At 45.3% G+C, this 18,540-nt stretch overlaps 1 protein-coding gene across 1 annotated transcript in view; it reads right to left on the bottom strand.

Moving 5' to 3' along the window:
- LOC147125331 (mastermind-like protein 2) overlaps positions 1–18,326 on the bottom strand; it is a 461,240-nt gene extending 442,914 nt beyond the window's left edge. Inside the window, exon 1 of the mRNA XM_086001430.1 lies at positions 18,037–18,326. Within this exon, the coding sequence (XP_085857556.1) occupies positions 18,037–18,090 (54 nt within the window). The 5' untranslated portion in view covers positions 18,091–18,326. The remainder of the gene's footprint in view (positions 1–18,036) is intronic.
- Between the last annotated feature and the right edge of the window lie 214 nt (positions 18,327–18,540).

Raw genomic sequence — 18,540 nt, 5'->3', positions numbered from 1 at the left:
GTCATTTCCTGTTGGAGCCTTTTTAATGCTAAGTACAGTAATCACAGCCAATCCGCGGCATAGTTTAGCAGTCTGATCACTACTGTGTTAAATATATGTTTTTGTTCATTGTTTTCTGTTTGTGTTTAAAATGATAAATGAGCCAATTTAATGGACTGAGGTTAAAAGAAATGATTAGCAAATTAATTGTTTTATCGGCAGTTTACAGGGCTCCTCCATCGGAGCAGAACATTTCTTGGCAAAGTATCAATGGCCCAGAAATTCGGGTCTCCACGGGTGAGTACGCACGGGGTACTCACCCGTAGGCCCAATGGAAGTGCTGGTTTCCTGCATGCGCTGTGCATGCGCGGGAAACCGGCACTTCCATTCCCCTGAAAGAAGGGGTTCAGAGTTCAAACGCGTGCGCAGGAGAGGCTGCGCATGCGCATCGAACTTACGTTTTTTTTGCAGGTTTTCCCGGGAGGGCAAGTCTCTAGAAGTTACACATATAAAAAGCAATCGCAAGGCCTGCTTTTTACAAGGTAAGTGGTGAATTAATTAAAATTAAAACTTTTTTCCACAGGTTTATTATTTTTTAAATACTTTAAAGAAAGGTATGTTTATTTTTAGCCCCGTTAGAAAATAAAATTATTTTTTTCAAAAATTTAAATTATTGTTTAAAATAGTTATTTCATTAAATTTATAGTTTATTTAAAAAATGTGATTAAAAAAAAAAATATTTGAAGATTTAGTGATGTTTTGGGGCTTATAGTATTTATAAGTTTGACAGCCCTTCCTGTCAAACTTATGAATGAAGCATTCCCTGCTCTGATTGGCTCCCCATGGCCCACGTGATCCCAGGGGACGCTTCGAACTAACTGCGCCCCTGGGATACGCAAGCACTGCGCGCTGGCAGTTGGAGGAGGCCCAGGATCGGAATCCCACGCGGGCCCACAGCTCAACGGCCGGCGCGGTAGGTAAGTGCAGGTCGGGGGCTTGCACCCGCGGGAAGCCCTCGACCTGAATTTCTGGGCCAATGACTTTGTCAGGACTTTACAGTTCTATATGACTGGCGCTCGGCTGCCCCGCCTTTCTATCCAGTCCTTCGCCTGTGTGGGTTATAGAGTTATTCAATTAGGAAATTATTATATGAGAATAAAATTGTGGACTGCTGTATGATTCTTTAAAAAAAATCCATACGGCCATCAAATATATCCACCCAATCTGGCTTCTGCCCCACCCGCAGTTCTGAGGCTGCACTACTCAAAGCCGCAAATTATATTCTGTGCACTGGAGATCAACCTGTGTGCCTATCACTCCTCATTCTCCTCAATCCCTCTGTAGTCTTCGACACCATTGACCCCTCCATCCTCCTCCAATGTCTCTCTGCTCTCTCCTGGTTCTGCTCTAACCTGACTGAATGCAGGTACTGCATATTGCCAATGGCTTCTCCCCCTCTGCTCACACAGCCACTTGTAGTGTACCCTAGGGGGTGTCCATCCTTGGCCCTCTCCTTTTCACTGACCACATGCTATGCCTTAATGGAAGCAAGGAGACAGCTTTCACATGCATACTGATGATACCATGTGCTTAGTCGCTGCCTTCTCCAGTGACCCAAACGTTGTCCTGTTTTTAAATTGGCCATCAGTTCAAGATAAGCCAAAGCCTCAGCCAGCTGAATGTTGGCAAGACCAAGGGCATCCTCTTTAGCTCCTGACAGCACCTTCTTGCCTCTGGCCTTGTTTCCCTCAACTTTCCCGGTTGTCTTCTCAAGCTGAGTCAGGAACTTTGGCATCCTGCTCACCTCTGAGCTCAGCTTCCTATTTCACATACGCGCCAACAAAACTGCCTTCTTCCACCTCTGGAATATTACCGAACTCCGCCCCTACCTACTCCCTTCTGTTGCCAAAGCCCTCGTCCATGCTTTCACATCAGACCTCAACATTGCCAACGCTCCACAGGCTTCAACTCACCCAAAACCCTGCAGTCTGCATCCTTACCTGCTGTAAGGCCCACACTCCCATCACCTCCCCCACCCCAGCCCCTCCAACTTCCATTAGCTCCACGTGCCCTAGCTCATCGAGATAAAAGTCTCACCCTTGTTTCCAAATCACTCCATGGCCTTGCCCAACCCTACTCTGTCTTAATGACATTGCCCTGCCTCATGTCCTTGTACATACCCTCTGCTCCTTTAACACTGATCTTCGCCTTGAACCCCCCACCACCCCCCTGCTCTTTCTACTCCATCTTTGGTCACCAATCAGTCAGCCTCTTACCTCCTGCCCTCTGGAATCCTCTACCCAATTCTCTCCACCTTGCCGACCCCCTCTGCTTTCAAAAGCCTCTTCAAAACCCTTCTCATCAACTGTGCCTTCAGTTGTCCATCCTAGCCTCCCCATTTCTCTGCCCTTTCTCCATGCTTGGTGACCACTGTATTCCTCTTCCCCTTATTGTAAACTGCTCCAGTCACCTGCAGGTGAGGAACCCTGTATTGCAATGTGAAATATACCCTGAACATCAAAAACAAATTCATGAATGTAGACTTACCAGGGCTGGAAACTGAGAGTAAAATTGTCACAACTAGCTGCATTGGTTCATGTTTTATGAAGTAAAATGGAGTGCATTGGCATAGCCTTCAATGTGCAGTAATTGACACTGCCTTGCCTGCTCATGGCAATAACAGGCTAATGTGTAAGCTGACTAAACATATTACTGCAGACCGAGACTGGCAATAATAATCTGGATGCTTATTATTTTTTGTGGTAATTTTTTTCTGATGAACTTGCTATAACTCCAGGCAGATCATCACTTTGGAGCCAGACTGGATCCAGGAGCTACGGTCTGGTGCTCAGCCCCACATTGACCTCTGGGACCTTATAGTTTAAATAGAAAACCTACAAGAGGCACCAGCGAGCCCTAAAGTTTGACAGCCAGCACTCTCAACTTAAAATGCTTTCTGTAGATCTGAAAGCACCAAATGAATGCGAGTGCTCACTTCAGTTGTTTTTTAATTTTACAAATTGTTTGAACACATACGGATTGCTATAATGCAGCCTACTTCAGATCAAACACGATAAGATTGAATCTTTAACATCGAGTACTTTTCACAAGCAAAGCCATTTCCATGGCCTGAGATGTAAAATATGCATCGCTCCCATCATTTTCCAAGATCCTATTTAGCACGATGAAAACAATTAGAGACCTTGATCCCAGGGCTACTTTATATTCAGTGGGAATGTGAATGTGAATTAGTTCAGGATCCTGCTCTGGAGTTCTGGAATTTAGGGATCCACAAGGCTGAATCCAAACTTTACATCCAGATCTCAGCAGCTGGTTTTAGCATCCTGAGCCCTGGGACGTTTTACTATGTTAAAGGCACTATGCAAATGCAAGTTGTTGTTGAGTGTCTCAGGGTCCTCGACACATCTCCTACTGTACTCTCAGTAGTGTCCAGGAGATTTATTTTATTCGTTCATGGGATGTAGGCATCACTGGCAAGGCCAGCATTTATTGCCCATCCCTAGTTGCCCTTGAGAAGGTGGTGGTGAGCCGCCTTACTGAATCACTGCAGTCCGTGAGGTGAAGGTACTCCCACAGTGCTGTTAGGGAGGGAGTTCCAGGATTTTCACCCAGCAACGATGAAGGATCGGCGATATATTTTCAAGTCAGGATGGTGTGTGACTTGAAGGGGAACTTGCAGGTGGTGGGGTTCCCATGCACTTGCTGCCCTTGTCCTTCTAGGTGGTGGAGGTTGCGGTTTTGGGAGGTGCTGTCGAAGAAGCCTTGGTGAGTTGCTGCAGTGCATCTTGTAGATGGTACACACTGCAGCCACGGTGCGCCGGTGGTGGAGGGAGTGAATGTTTAAGGTGGTGGATGGGGTGCCAATCAAGCGGGCTGCTTTGTCCTGGATGGTGTCGAGATTCTTGAGTGCTTTTGGAGCTGCACTCATCCAGGCAAGTGGAGAGTATTCCATCACACTCCTTACTTGTGCCTTGTAGATGGTGGAAAGGCTTTGGGGAGTCAGGACGTGAGTCACTCAATGCAGAATACTCAGCCTCTGACCTGTTCTTGTAGCCACAGTATTTATTTTGCTGGTCCAGTTAAGTTTCTGGTCAATTGTGACCCCCCAGGATGTTGAGTTTAGGGGATTCAATGATGGTAATCCCTTTGAATGTCAAGGGGAGATGGCTCGAATCATCTGGAGATCATCCATTTGGCATTTCTGGCTGAAGATGGCTGCAAACGCTTCAGCCTTGTCTTTTGCACTCATGTGCTGGGCTCCACCATCATTGAGGATGGAGATTTTCATGGAGTCTCCTCCTCCCGTTAGTTGTTTAATTGTCCACCACCATTCATGACTGGATGTGGCAGGACTGCAGAGCTTTGATCTGATCCATTGGTTGTGGGATCGCTTAGCTTAATCTTAATTTCCTGAAGACTCCAGGGCAATCCTGGAGAGTTGGCAACCCTACTATTTTGGGGCACTAAGGGAGTCAAGGGGTATGAGGATAGGACGGAAAGGGTAGGCTGAGCAGTGACCTAATAGAGGTCTTTAAATTATGAAAGCTTTTGATAGTGTAGACAGAGCGAGCGTGTTTCCACTTGTGGGGAAGAGCAAAACTAGAGGCCATCAATATGAGATAGTCACCAAGAAATCAAATAGGGAATTCAGAAGAAACTTCTTTACCCAAAGAATGGTGAGAATGTGGAACTCGCTACCACAGGGAGTGGTTGAGGAGAATAGTATAGATGCATTTAAGGGGAAGCTAGTAAGCATATGAAGGAGACGGAAATAGAGGGTTATGCTGATAGAGTTAGATGAAGGACGGGAGGAGGCTCGAGTGGAGCATAAATGCCGGCATGGACTGGTTGGGCCGAACGACCTGTTTCTGTACTGTATATTCCATCTAATTCTAGATCAAAATTAACACACAATATACATGCACAAGTAGTTAATTATTGTGTTATTAATGCCTCCTAAGTCAATAGATTCTTTAATTTATATATTTCTGCGCTCAAAGTGAGGGCTGTAAGGACTAAGGAATAAAACATTATCCCACGCTTTGCCAAGAAAGAGAATGGATTGGATGCAGAGAAAACTAATGTGGCTTAACCCAAACCTCGAAATCCACCCTTTGTGGCACTAGGGTGATTTTTTTGATTTCCAATAGCAGTCCACAGTGGCCCTTCTGAGAGGAATGCCAATTTAATGCCAACTTGGGCTGAGTTATTGGCCAATTTAATGGACCTGTGCCCACTTGGAACTGCTTTGAAACCGCCGAATCTCATTTGACACTTTTTACAGTTGAAGCAAGATGTTTGTCCCATCAATTTGGGCAGGATTTAAGGCCAACTCCTGTTTTAGTAGAGGTTGAAAGACGTAATGATGGATTTTGAAGCCGCCAATACTCCACTCATCAGGGGGGAAATTCTGTACCTTAGCGCCTCCAGTTAGCACCTGGCGGGGGTGCTAATGGGGCGCTGAGGCAGTAGCGCCGCGGCGAGGCAAATCCAGCAACACACGCCAAATCCGACCCCCTCGTAGCATCTCCACTGCTTGGCACCTGATCTGCGAAATTGATTATTGCCCATTGCCTTAATGCCTTGCCCCAACAGCGACAAGGAGAGGAGGCATGAAGCAGTCGGTAGCCGGTTCCAGGGGTGCTACTTAAGGGGATCATGAGTAATGAGTCGCAGCTCTCACGTTCGTGCTGTTTCACTGCTTCCTTGTTAGTTTGACATTGTGCAACAGTTTAATTCAGTCCTTTAAAGGTTGTTTAGTCTCCAGAGTGTTGTGGCTACTAAAAATTAGTTACATTTATTCTCACAACATATCAAAGTGCTACACCTCATTACATTCATGGGCGCTGTACTGGCAGCAATGATGAGAATGAGGTTCTGCAGCATCAATGAACCTCCCTTTTAAGAACTGGAAAGAGCCTGTGGCAATGATGACTTGCAATTAGACTGCACCTGATATTGGTTAACGCTTTGAGTGTAGCGCTACTGAGCTAGGCCATTAGTGCTTGATTTAGTGCTCCAATCCTTTCTTTGAGCGATGAGACTTAATTTTGCGTGCAACGTGATTCATTAGCGCCTGGCGCTAAATCTCAAACTTTTCTAATGTTACCACTCATTCCTGGACTATAATGCATTTCTCCCCCATTGATTTTGGTTGCGGTAAATGCAGTAGCCTTTCCCTGTCAGTAGATGTCTTTGGCTCACTGTATAAATGCTCTTGGGTGGCATATTTACAGGGGTGACTATAGCAGCATCAAGTGGCGGAACTTAAGCACTTCACCATTTTCTTTATTTACATTATTATTGCAGCAAGCATTTACTTTCATTGTTCTAGCGAAACTCCCCAGGAGACCGGTTACGCTCAAATCTCATTCAAGCAACTTCCCCAGGCAAATCAGAATTGAGGTTGGCAGTTTTCTGCCATGTTGTATATAATGTGGGCCTCATTTTAAAAATGATGTGATTCAGAAGAGCTTTTTTAACGGACATCATTTTTTCCACCCACGTTCCTTTTCGCATCCTTGTAGTTGTGCAATAGTTTTACCTGTCAGGTATTTGCAATCAAGGGGGGGGGGGCGGGGGGCGGGGAGGGTATGGGGTGGGGGGCAGGATATGGAATAATATCACTGTCATAAATCTCATCGAGAAACTACCTATGAAATAACACTGGACGGCCAGCTGGTGGCGCCGTCCAAGGAGTATAAATACTCGGGCTTGGGCCCCAGCTTGCCAGGGACATTTTGTAAAGACAAGGAGCTAGTGAAATACAACTAGACCTCCATGTTCTGAAACAAGTTGATTAAAGCCTTGCTTTATACTCAAACCAAGTGTGTCGTGAGTTTTATTACATCAATCCCATTTTCAAATCAGTTGTCATGTTTTCCTATGGTAGCTTCTCACTGCTGTACTCAGCGCCATATAACAATTAAGAGCAAAATAAGAATTAAAATAAATGAACAGTTACTGCACAGTACTCCCCAGGAGTCTGTCACCTCATCAAAATTTTCAGCCAAGGTGACAATCACTGGAAATCATTAGCTACTTCCTATTAATTGGGTTTGGGTGATACGTATAACATTCATCACCCAAACCCAATTACAGAGAGTCGCATTTTCCACCGACTTGTTCCAGAAGAATGCAGGAGTTGCAAGTATCCGCACTCTGAAAATAGCACAAAATCCTCTTACTAAATGTTCCTGCTTTGCAGATGCAGGACAACGTATAGGGACACAATGCCTGCCGCGCATGAGATATGCAAGAAACTCTCTTTGGCGTTGATACACACCGTGCTATTTATTAGTCAGTGTGAGTACAGCAGTAAGATCATGAGCACAGATGGACTAATTGTATAATTAGAATGCACATCGCAATGAAGGAGAGTTATGATTACCAATGTGTCTATTCGGTTTAGATTTCATACATTTGAGTAAAACAGCAGCAGAATTTTGTTCAAATCGGTGAATACATTTTAAATGGCTGTGTTTACATGTGCTAGATATGTCAATTTGAATTTATGTCGACTTATCTTTACAGTGGATCAAACATAATCAGACATGGATGAGTGCCCTTAACTAGGATAATCCAAATAGATTTAGTGGATTATTCTGGCACATTAATTTAGCACTTCGAAATGCTTACATGCAGGTAATTTGAATTTAAATTGTGTGGACTTTATTTTATAAACCACTTGTATGTCAACACAGTAAATGATAGGAAAGCTTAGCTTCAGACAAAACATTACACAAATATGTATTGATTAAATCTATTAAGAACTTCTTATCTCAAGGATTCCGAATTGATGGAAACATATTACAATAATGCAGTCACGCTTGCTACTTTTAACTGTGCTGTGCTTTCTGCCATTGCACTCTGTTACATTCATCGCATTACATACTGTGTTGCATTCATTGCATTACATACTGTGTTGCATTCATCACACTGCATACTGTGTTGCATTCATTGTATTACATACTGTGTTGCATTCATCACATTACAGTGTTGCATTCATCGGATTACATACTGTGTTGCATTCATCGCATTGTATAATGTGTTGCATTCATCGCATTACATACTGTGTTGCATTCATCGCATTGTATAATGTGTTGCATTAATTGCATTACATACTGTGTTGCATTCATCGCACTGCATACTGTGTTGCATTCATCACATTGCATACCATGTTGCATTCATCACATTACATATTGTGTTGCATTTATCACATTACACACTGTGCTGCATTCATCGCATTACATACTGTCTTGCATTCATCGCATTACATACTGTGTTGCATTCATCACATTACATTCTGTGTTGCATTCATCGCATTACATTCTGTGTTGCATTCATCACATTACATACTGTGTTGCATTCATCGCATTACATACTGTGTTGCATTCATCGCATTACACACTGTGTTGCATTCATCACATTGCACACTGTGTTGCATTCATCGCATTACATTCTGTGTTGCATTCATCACATTGCATACTGTGTTGGATTCATCGCATTACACACTGTGTTGCATTCATCACATTGCACACTGTGTTGCATTCATCGCATTACATTCTGTGTTGCATTCATCACATTACATACTGTGTTGCATTCATCGCATTACATACTGTGTTGCATTCATCGCATTACACACTGTGTTGCATTCATCACATTGCACACTGTGTTGCATTCATCGCATTACATTCTGTGTTGCATTCATCACATTGCATACTGTGTTGGATTCATCGCATTACACACTGTGTTGCATTCATCACATTGCACACTGTGTTGCATTCATCGCATTACATTCTGTGTTGCATTCATCACATTACATACTGTGTTGCATTCATCACATTACATACTGTGTTGCATTCATCACATTGCATACTGTGTTGCATTCATCGCATTGCATACTGTCTTGCATTCATCGCATTACATACTGTGTTGCATTCATCACATTACATTCTGTGTTGCATTCATCGCATTACATACTGTGTTGCATTCATCGCATTACATACTGTGTTGCATTCATCACATTGCATACTGTGTTGCATTCATCGCATTACACACTGTGTTGCATTCATCGCATTGCATACTGTGTTGCATTCATCACATTGCATACTGTGTTGCATTCATCGCATTACATACTGTGTTGCATTCATCGCATTACATACTGTGTTGCATTCATCACATTGCATACTGTGTTGCATTCATCGCATTACATACTGTGTTGCATTCATCACATTGCATACTGTGTTGCATTCATCGCATTACATTCTGTGTTGCATTCATCACATTACATACTGTGTTGCATTCATCGCATTACACACTGTGTTGCATTCATCGCATTACATTCTGTGTTGCATTCATCGCATTGCACACTGTGTTGCATTCATCGCATTACATACTGTGTTGCATTCATCACATTACACACCGTGTTGCATTCATCGCATTGCACACTGTGTTGCATTAATCGCACTGCATACTGTGTTGCATTCCTCGCATTATATACTGTGTTGCATTCATCACATTACACACCGTGTTGTATTCATCGCATTACATACTGTGTTGCATTCATCGCATTACATACTGTGTTGCATTCATCGCATTACACAGTGTTGCATTCATCACAGTACACACCGTGTTGCATTCATAGCATTGCACAGTGTTGCATTCATCACACTGCGTACCGTGTTGCATTCATTGCATTACATACTGTGTTGCATTCATCGCATTACATACTGTGTTGCATTCATCGCATTACACACTGTGTTGCATTCATTGCACTGCATACTGTGTTGCATTCATCGCATTACATACTGTGTTGCATTCATCACATTACATACTGTGTTGCATTCATCGCATTACATACTGTGTTGCATTCATCACATTACACACCGTGTTGCATTCATCGCATTGCACACTGTGTTGCACTCATCGCATTACCCACTGTGTTGCATTCATCACATTACACACTGTGTTGCATTCATCGCATTACATACTGTGTTGCATTCATCGCATTACATACTGTGTTGCATTCATCGCATTACATACTGTGTTGCATTCATCACATTACACACCGTGTTGCATTCATCGCATTGCACACTGTGTTGCACTCATCGCATTATATACTGTGTTGCATTCATCACATTACACACTGTGTTGCATTCATCGCATTACATACTGTGTTGCATTATTCGCACTGCATATCGTGTTGCATTCGTTATACTGCATACTGTGTTGCATTGTTCTGCGCTGCATTGAATTGTGTTGAATTGACTGTGCGGTTGTACGTATGTTTTTCTTCCATGTCAGCAGCCCTGTAATGTGCCGCAGTGATTTAATAACTGACAGCATATAGGTTACAGCAGGTTATATGTAAACCAACATACCCTTCATTAAGAATGTACGTGTTTAATATGCCATAAGTTCTCTCGTGCTCGCCTGATGCTTTGCCAGCTGTAACAGACATGAATCCTTGCGGAGCTTGGCCTCTCCCTTTAATACTGTTTGAATGCATTGCTCCTCATATCAATTTCCATTTGCAAGCAAAATGTAATAAATAAAAACAGCTGTGGACAAAAATACTGCACACTTTCTCATACAAAACATCGGACATTTAACGTAACTAATGAATGGCATCATTGCTGTACAAATATATTTATCCATCTTTCATTATCCCATTATATTCCTCTCAGCACTCAATTAAAACCCATGAATTTCCTCAGGAATCAAGAAATCATCCTAGCTTCCACTTAATTTCGAAAGAGTTAATTATCAGCCAATATTATATTTATCACCCAAATCCAATTATAGGGAGTAGCTAATGATTTCTGAAGCATACACAGTAATGACAAATATATTAACTACACAGCAAGATCTAACATGGCAATCATTATTCTGTTAGTGGCACTTTGTTATGAGCTATTGAAAGATGTCTTTGTTCTTCTTCCCCCTCTTTAAGCACTCCCACCCCCCCTGCATCCCGCTCTGTTCCCAAGGCAGGGAGGAGGGTAAGTCCTTTGCTTACAAACATCTGCCATTATTGCTATATCACAAGCCATTGGGATTTAAACAAGAGCAGCCCAGGACAGTTCGCTCTCTTGTGTTCCCTGCCACCCTATGGGAAAGCGTTGAGTTTCCAATTGGTGATGCCCTCTGGTAGCATGCCCAGGAGTGGTGGTGAACTTTGCAGGAAATCACCTGCGTCCTACCACACCAGCGGTGCCTGCAGAAACCTGCCATCAGTCAAACTACTTAACCCTTCATCTGCATTCTGGTCATTACTGGTATAGATGTACTGCACACAAGCACACGCATCACATCATTGAATGATCCAGCACATAAGGAGGCCATTCAAACCATGTTGCTTATGTCAGCTCTCCAATTAGTCCCACTCCTCTGCTCTTTCCCTACAGACCTGCAAATGTTTCCTTTTCAAGTTTGTGCACAAGTCTTTGAAGGTGGCAGGACAGGTTAACAAAGCAGTTAATAAAGTATCTCAGATCCTGGGCTTTATAAATAGAGGCATAGAGTGCAAAAGCCAGGAAGTTATGCTAAACCTACATAATACACTAGTTCGGCCCCAGCTGGAGTATTGTGTCTAATTCTGAGCACCACACTTTAGGAGGGACATGAAGGCTTTGGAGAGGGTGCAGAAGAGATTTACTAGAATGGTTCCAGGAATGAGGGACTTCAGTTACGTGGATAGACTGGAGAAGCTGAGGTTGTTCTCCTTAAAGCAGAGAAGATTGAGAGGAGATTTGATAAAGGTGTTCAAAATCATGAGGGGTTCAGATAAATAGAGTAAATAAAGAAAACCTTTTCCAATGGCTGAAGGGTTTATAACCAGAGGACACAGATTGGCAAAAGAACCAGAGGCGACATGAGGAAAAACGTTTTTTATGCAACAAGTGGTGAGGATTTGGAATGCGCTGCCTGATAGGGCGGTGGACACAGATTCAATAGTAGCCTTCAAAAGGAGATTGGATAAATACTTGAAGGAGAAAAAATTGCAAGGATATGGGGAAAGAGCGGGGGAATGGGACTAACTGGATTGCTCTTCGAAAGAGCCGGCGCAGACTCGATGGGCTGAATGGCCTCCTTCTGTGCTGTATCATTCTATGATTCTAAGTATATAATCCAAATCCCTTTGAATGTTACTATCGAACCTGCTTCCAGCACCCATTCTTGCAGCGCATTCCAGATCATAACAATTCGCAAACTAGGTACTGTAGTATTCAAATCAGCATTCTTAGAAAGAAAAATCACACCTTCTCTAGAACAGCCAGTAAGCTAGTTCCCCTATCAGCAGGAAACCTTGTTCACCGTACCCCCAGCCAAGCACCAAGAGCCTGCGCTCAGCTGTTCCAATGTCTGTTTGCACCCAAAGGTTTGCAGGTTGTGTGCGGAGAACTCGGAGGGGCGACATATAAGCAGATACTTCCAGAGGTGCAGTGACTTCAGATGTGATCAATTTATGATTAAATGCATGGCCAGCAATGCCCACCTCCCAGTAAAGCAAAGTGGCAACAGCTGAAAACAAACCTTTTTCACACATATATAAACCATATCCACGTTTGGCAAAGTGAATTGCAGTACAGAGGTTACAAAATATTCTCAGTAATAAATGACAGTTTACAATATAAGTAATAACAAGCTAAAGATAATGTTCATTACCAAGTGGAAAAACCTAATACGGAAGAAAACACAGAGGATTTACTGCAGTTACCACAAACTAACAAAACAACACTCTTGTTTGATACATGATTTACTGCCATCTCTGTTTCTCTCTTCACCTTTAGCTAAAAGATCAGGGAACCATTCCTTTCCTCAAGTCTTTACACTTTGTAATTATTAATCTCGCAAAACTGATAGAAGCCTGCGGGTTAGAAAGGAATGAGACATTATTCAGGCAAAGGGATGGAAGGGAACTTCGCAGAGCACACGTGTTGATGCCAGCGATTCTGGATTGGGTATGTTTTTGAATGAATTTGCGCTAAGCAATAAATAAAAACAGCAAAGTGAAGTGACATCATATATAATGCATACAACTGAGGAACTGTTCCTTTAAAAAAAAATCAACTGTTAATGACAAGCTACCATTGGCAATAAGGGGATAAAAACTGGCTTTCATGGGGAATGCTACAAGCTGAAATTATTCAGACTGATTAACTGGCTGTGACAAATCTTCATGATCCAGTGCTTTGATGGATATTATCACAGGGGCTGAGCAACAATGCAGCTAGAATTACCATTTAAAATGCTCATGTTCATACATATGTATCTTTATGAAAATATGGCAGATGATATTAGGCATTATTTACGTATTTATTTGGGGAGGGGGGGTTAAAATTAATTTTTCTCCCCAGGACCAAGGGCAAGCATTCATTCAAATAAACCCAATCCAAAAACCACTTGTCTCTCATTGTTGCTTTCGAAACAGACACCAGCGGGTGTGGGGCGAGCAATCTGGGACCACCCGCTCTTTGAATCGCCTTCCCCAAGGAGCCCATTGCTTTCGTGAAGCACCTCATATGAATAGGTGAGACCTGAAGCTTGACATATGGAAAATCACGGGCACCAAGATGTGTAGTGGCACAGCCAACTGGAATGCCAAGCGGTGGTGCCACTGACAATTTTGTTTGTGCGTGGTTCATTTTCACCATGTGGTGCTCCTAGCGATGAATCCCAGGAGCGGTAATTCACTCCCGTCCATTGTAACATCACTGAACTCAGTTTGCTAAGAAATGCAATAGATTTAGATACTGACGCATCTGTCGTGTGCATTGTTTACACAGTCTTCCTGCTCATGAAGTATGAGGCGTGGATTCTACTTATAGTCACACGCTGTTCCCTTTACACAGCTTGTGTGCACTTCCTATCCAGACATACACAGATTGGATATGCAGTCACTGCATGTACACGCATTATACAGACATATAATCTACACATAATGCATTGTTGTATTGACATCGCAGGTACATGGTTCATGTGTACAGTTGTACAAACTCTGCTGCTTGTGCATACTTCAGACAGATACATAAGTATCGCGTACACACTTCACGTACACACTGTATCCATGCACTTCATGAAGTACATTTTACAGTAAGGGGTTACCGTTACTGTTGCCATGTTGCTGTAGAGTTTTCCAAATGTCACAATTATACAAAATGGTGGCACCTTTCAGATTGTGAAAATGTTGCAGTATTGTTTGAGTGAGATACCCTCAGGTCACATCCTTGAGTCACACCCTCAGATCACATCGAGTCACACCCTCGCTCCACACCCTCGCTCACACCCTGAGTCACACCCTCGAGTCACACCAAGTCACACCATCGAGCCACACCCTCAAGACACATACTTCCGTCACACCCATACGTCACACCCTTGAGTCACACCCTCGAGTCACACGCTCGAGTCACACCCTCGAGTCACACCCTCGCTCAGACCCTCGAGTCACACCCTCGAGTCACACCAAGTCTCACCATCGAGCCACACCCTCAAGACACACCCTTCTGTCACACCCATCCATCACACCCTCGAGTCACACCCTCGAGCACACCCTCGAGTTACACCCTCGAGTCACACCCTCGCTCACACCTTCGAGTCACACCCTCGAGTCACACCAAGTCTCACCATCGAGCCACACCCTCGAGGCACACCCTTCCATCACACTATCCAGTCACACCCTCCAGTCACACCCTCGAGTCACACCCTCGCTCACATGCTCGAATCACACCCTCGAGTCACACCCTCCCTCACACCCTCGAGTCACACCCTCACTCACACCCTCGAGTCACACCCTCGAGTCACACCCTCACTCACATTCTCACTCACACCCTCGAGCCACATCCTCGAGTCACAACCTCGAGTCACACCCTCACTCACACCCTCCAGTCACACCCTCCAGTCACACCCTCGAGTTACACCCTTGATCACACCCTCGAGTCACAGCCGAACTCACTCTCAAGTCACACCCTCACTCACACCCTCAGATCGCACCCTCACTCACACCCTCGAGTCACACCCTCACTCACACCCTCGAGTCACACCCACCCTCACACCCTCAAGCCACACCCTCAAGACACACCCTTCCGTCACACCCTCGAGTCACACCCTCGAGTCACACTCTCGAGTCACACCCTCAACTCACACTCTCACTCACACTCTCACTCACACCCTCGAGTAACACCCTCGAGTCACACCCTCAAGTCAGACCCTCAAGTCAGATCCTCACTCACACCCTCGAGTCACATCCTCACTCACACCCTCACTCACACCCTCGAGTTACACCCTTGATCACGCCCTCGAGTCACAGCCCAATTCACTCTCAAGTCACACACTCACTCACACCCTCGAGTCACACCCTCACTCACACCCTCGAGTCACACCCTCGAGTCACACCCTCCCTCACACCCTCGAGTCACACCCTCAAGACACACCCTTCCATCACACCCATCCGTCACACCCTCGAGTCACACCTTTGAGTCACACCCTCGAGTCACACCCTCACACACTCTCATTCACACCCTCAAGTCACACCCTTGAGTCACACCTTCACTCACACCCTCGAGTCACACCCTTGAGTCACACCCTTGAGTCACACCCTCACTCACACCCTCGAGTCACACCCTCGCTCACACCCTCGAGTCACACCCTCGCTCACACCCTCGCTCACACCCTCGAATCACACCCTCGAGTCACACCCTCACTCACACCCTCGAGTCACACCCTCGAGTCACACCCTCCCTCACACCCTCGAGTCACACCCTCAAGACACACCCTTCCATCACACCCATCCGTCACACCCTCGAGTCACACCCTTGAGTCACACCCTTGAGTCACACCCTCGAGTTACACCCTTGATCACACCCTCGGGTCACAGCCCAATTCACTCTCAAGTCACACACTCACTCACACCCTCGAGTCGCACCCTCACTCACACCCTCGAGTCACACCCTCACTCACACCCTCACTCACACCCTCGAATCACACCCTCGAGTCACACCCTCACTCACACCCTCGAATCACACCTTCGAGTCACACCTTCGCTCACACCCTCGCTCACACCCTCGAGTCACACCCTCGAGTCACACCCTCGAGTCAGACCCTCGAGTCAGACCCTCGAGTCGCACCTTCACTCACACCCTCGAGTCACACCCTCACTCACACCCTCGAATCACACCCTCGAGTCACACCCTCGCTCACACCCTCGCTCACACCCTCGAGTCACACCCTCGAGTCACACCCTTGAGTCAGACCCTCGCTCACACCCTCGAGTCACACCCTTGCTCACACCCTCGCTCACACCCTCGAGTCACACCCTTGCTCACACCCTCGCTCACACCCTCGAGTCACACTCTCACTCACACCCTCGAGTCACACCCTCGAGTCACACCCTTGAGTCACACTCTCACTCACACCCTCGAGTCACACCCTCGCTCACACCCTCGAATCACATCCTGAGTCACATTCTCGAGTCACACCCTTGAGTCAGACCCTCGCTCACACCCTCGAGTCACACGCTCACTCACACCCTCGAGTCACACCCTCGAGTCAGACCCTCGCTCACACCCTCGAGTTACACCCCCGCTCACACCCTCGCTCACACCCTCGAGTCACACCCTTGCTCACACCCTCGAGTCACACCCTTGAGTCACACTCTCACTCACACCCTCGAGTCACACTCTCACTCACACCCTCGAATCACAGCCTGAGTCACATTCTCGAGTCACATCCTTGAGTCGCACCCTCGAGTCACACCCTCGAGTCACACCCTCGAGTCAGACCCTCGCTCACACCCTCGAGTTACACCCCAGCTCACACCCTCGAGTCACACCCTTGAGTCACACTCTCACTCACACCCTCGAGTCACACCCTCGAGTCACACCCTCGAGTCAGACCCTCGCTCACACCCTCGAGTTACACCCCCGCTCACACAGTCGCTCACACCCTCGAGTCACACCCTCGAGTCAGACCCTCGCTCACACCCTCGAGTCACACCCCCGCTCACACAGTCGCTCACACCCTCGAGTCAGACCCTCGCTCACACCCTCGAGTTACACCCCCGCTCACACAGTCGCTCACACCCTCGAGTCACACCCTCGAGTCAGACCCTCGCTCACACCCTCGAGTCACACCCTTGAGTCACACTCTCACTCACACCCTCGAGTTACACCCCCGCTCACACCCTCGCTCACACCCTCGAGTCACACCCTCGAGTCACACCCTCGAGTCACATCCTCGCTCACACCCTCGCTCACACCCTCGAGTCACACCCATAAGAATGATGATGGAATCTTCTTTGTTCCTTCGTTCCCTGAAGCACCAACGCCCTTTAAAGGCAAGCAACACATTTCCCCGTGCAGCAAGTTCCTGATCTTGGTCGGGGCTCCTGGGCAAGATAGTGAGTGGGGTAATTGGGGGTAGGGGGTAGGGGGTTGGGTAATCACCCCAGACAGCATTGGCAGAGCCTCAGAGGCAGATGTCCTGCCCACACTCTGTGCTGGGATATGGAGAAGTCTCGGTGGGGGGCTAATAGAAGAGAACAATTTTTTAAATGGGGAAACTTAAAAATATATATTTATAAGGAGCAGACATTCAGCATTTAAAACGCTAAAAATAATACATTACACTTTCTATTAAGAACATCAAAAAGTTGTTTCTTAAAAGCTATGCATCATTTTTCTCAGAAAATATGGTGCCTGCAACGTGTTTAGAATAAATATTGTTTTAAAACTAAAAGTGCACTTCAACTTCCAAAAGTGAAGTAAACTATATCAATATATGTGTATGTTTTATTTTATTATATATATATATATATGCATAGTTACATATAATTACTTGTCCTAACTAAATCAAACTTAAAATTACAATAGCATTTGCATTCTGTGACAAACGGTTTTCATTGACAGTAAGTTGTTCGGTTAATAGGAATCGCAAAGTGTGACCTTATCTAGACTGTACACCCAGTACAGTACAGTACATTTAAATGTTAACATTCACTCATTATAAAACAAGCACTATTAGTGAATCAACACTTACCACTTTAAAATGAAACTGGAAGAGGAAAGAACGAAAGACCAGCATTGTTTCCATAGCTGAACACTGTTACTTTATTCTGGCCCCCTCGCCATAACAGCTTTTTATTTCTACTTTTTGGAGGAACAAGTTTCCCTTTAGACACCACACTCCCGTCAATACACAGCCGACCTCTGGCAAAATAGCCTGGGCAGCTTCCCGTAGACATATAAAAAAAAACATAAACACTGAGGCGCACTGAGACTTTTCCAAGGCAGCATCACATTCCTCCTACTCCCTGCCACTTTCCCTGCTGCTGTTTTATTAGTTCAGCTCAGCTCAGCTCAACGAGTCGCTGCAGGTCACCTCCAAAGATCAAAAGTAATGACTCTTTGTCAACACCCACCTCACTAGCCCCCCTCCAGCACGCCCGCTCAACACGGACATCCTCGCTGAAATTCATGACTGCCCATCACAGCAAAGGGGAAGAGATCTTTTGAGCTGTGTACTGGAGCTGCCTGGTTATTT

The sequence above is a fragment of the Somniosus microcephalus genome, chromosome 1 (genome assembly GCF_052327205.1).
Source record: "Somniosus microcephalus isolate GS21.2 chromosome 1, FLI_Smic_1.0, whole genome shotgun sequence".
Classification (NCBI taxonomy): Eukaryota; Metazoa; Chordata; class Chondrichthyes; order Squaliformes; family Somniosidae; genus Somniosus; species Somniosus microcephalus.
This window is presented reverse-complemented; position numbering and strand designations above follow the sequence as displayed.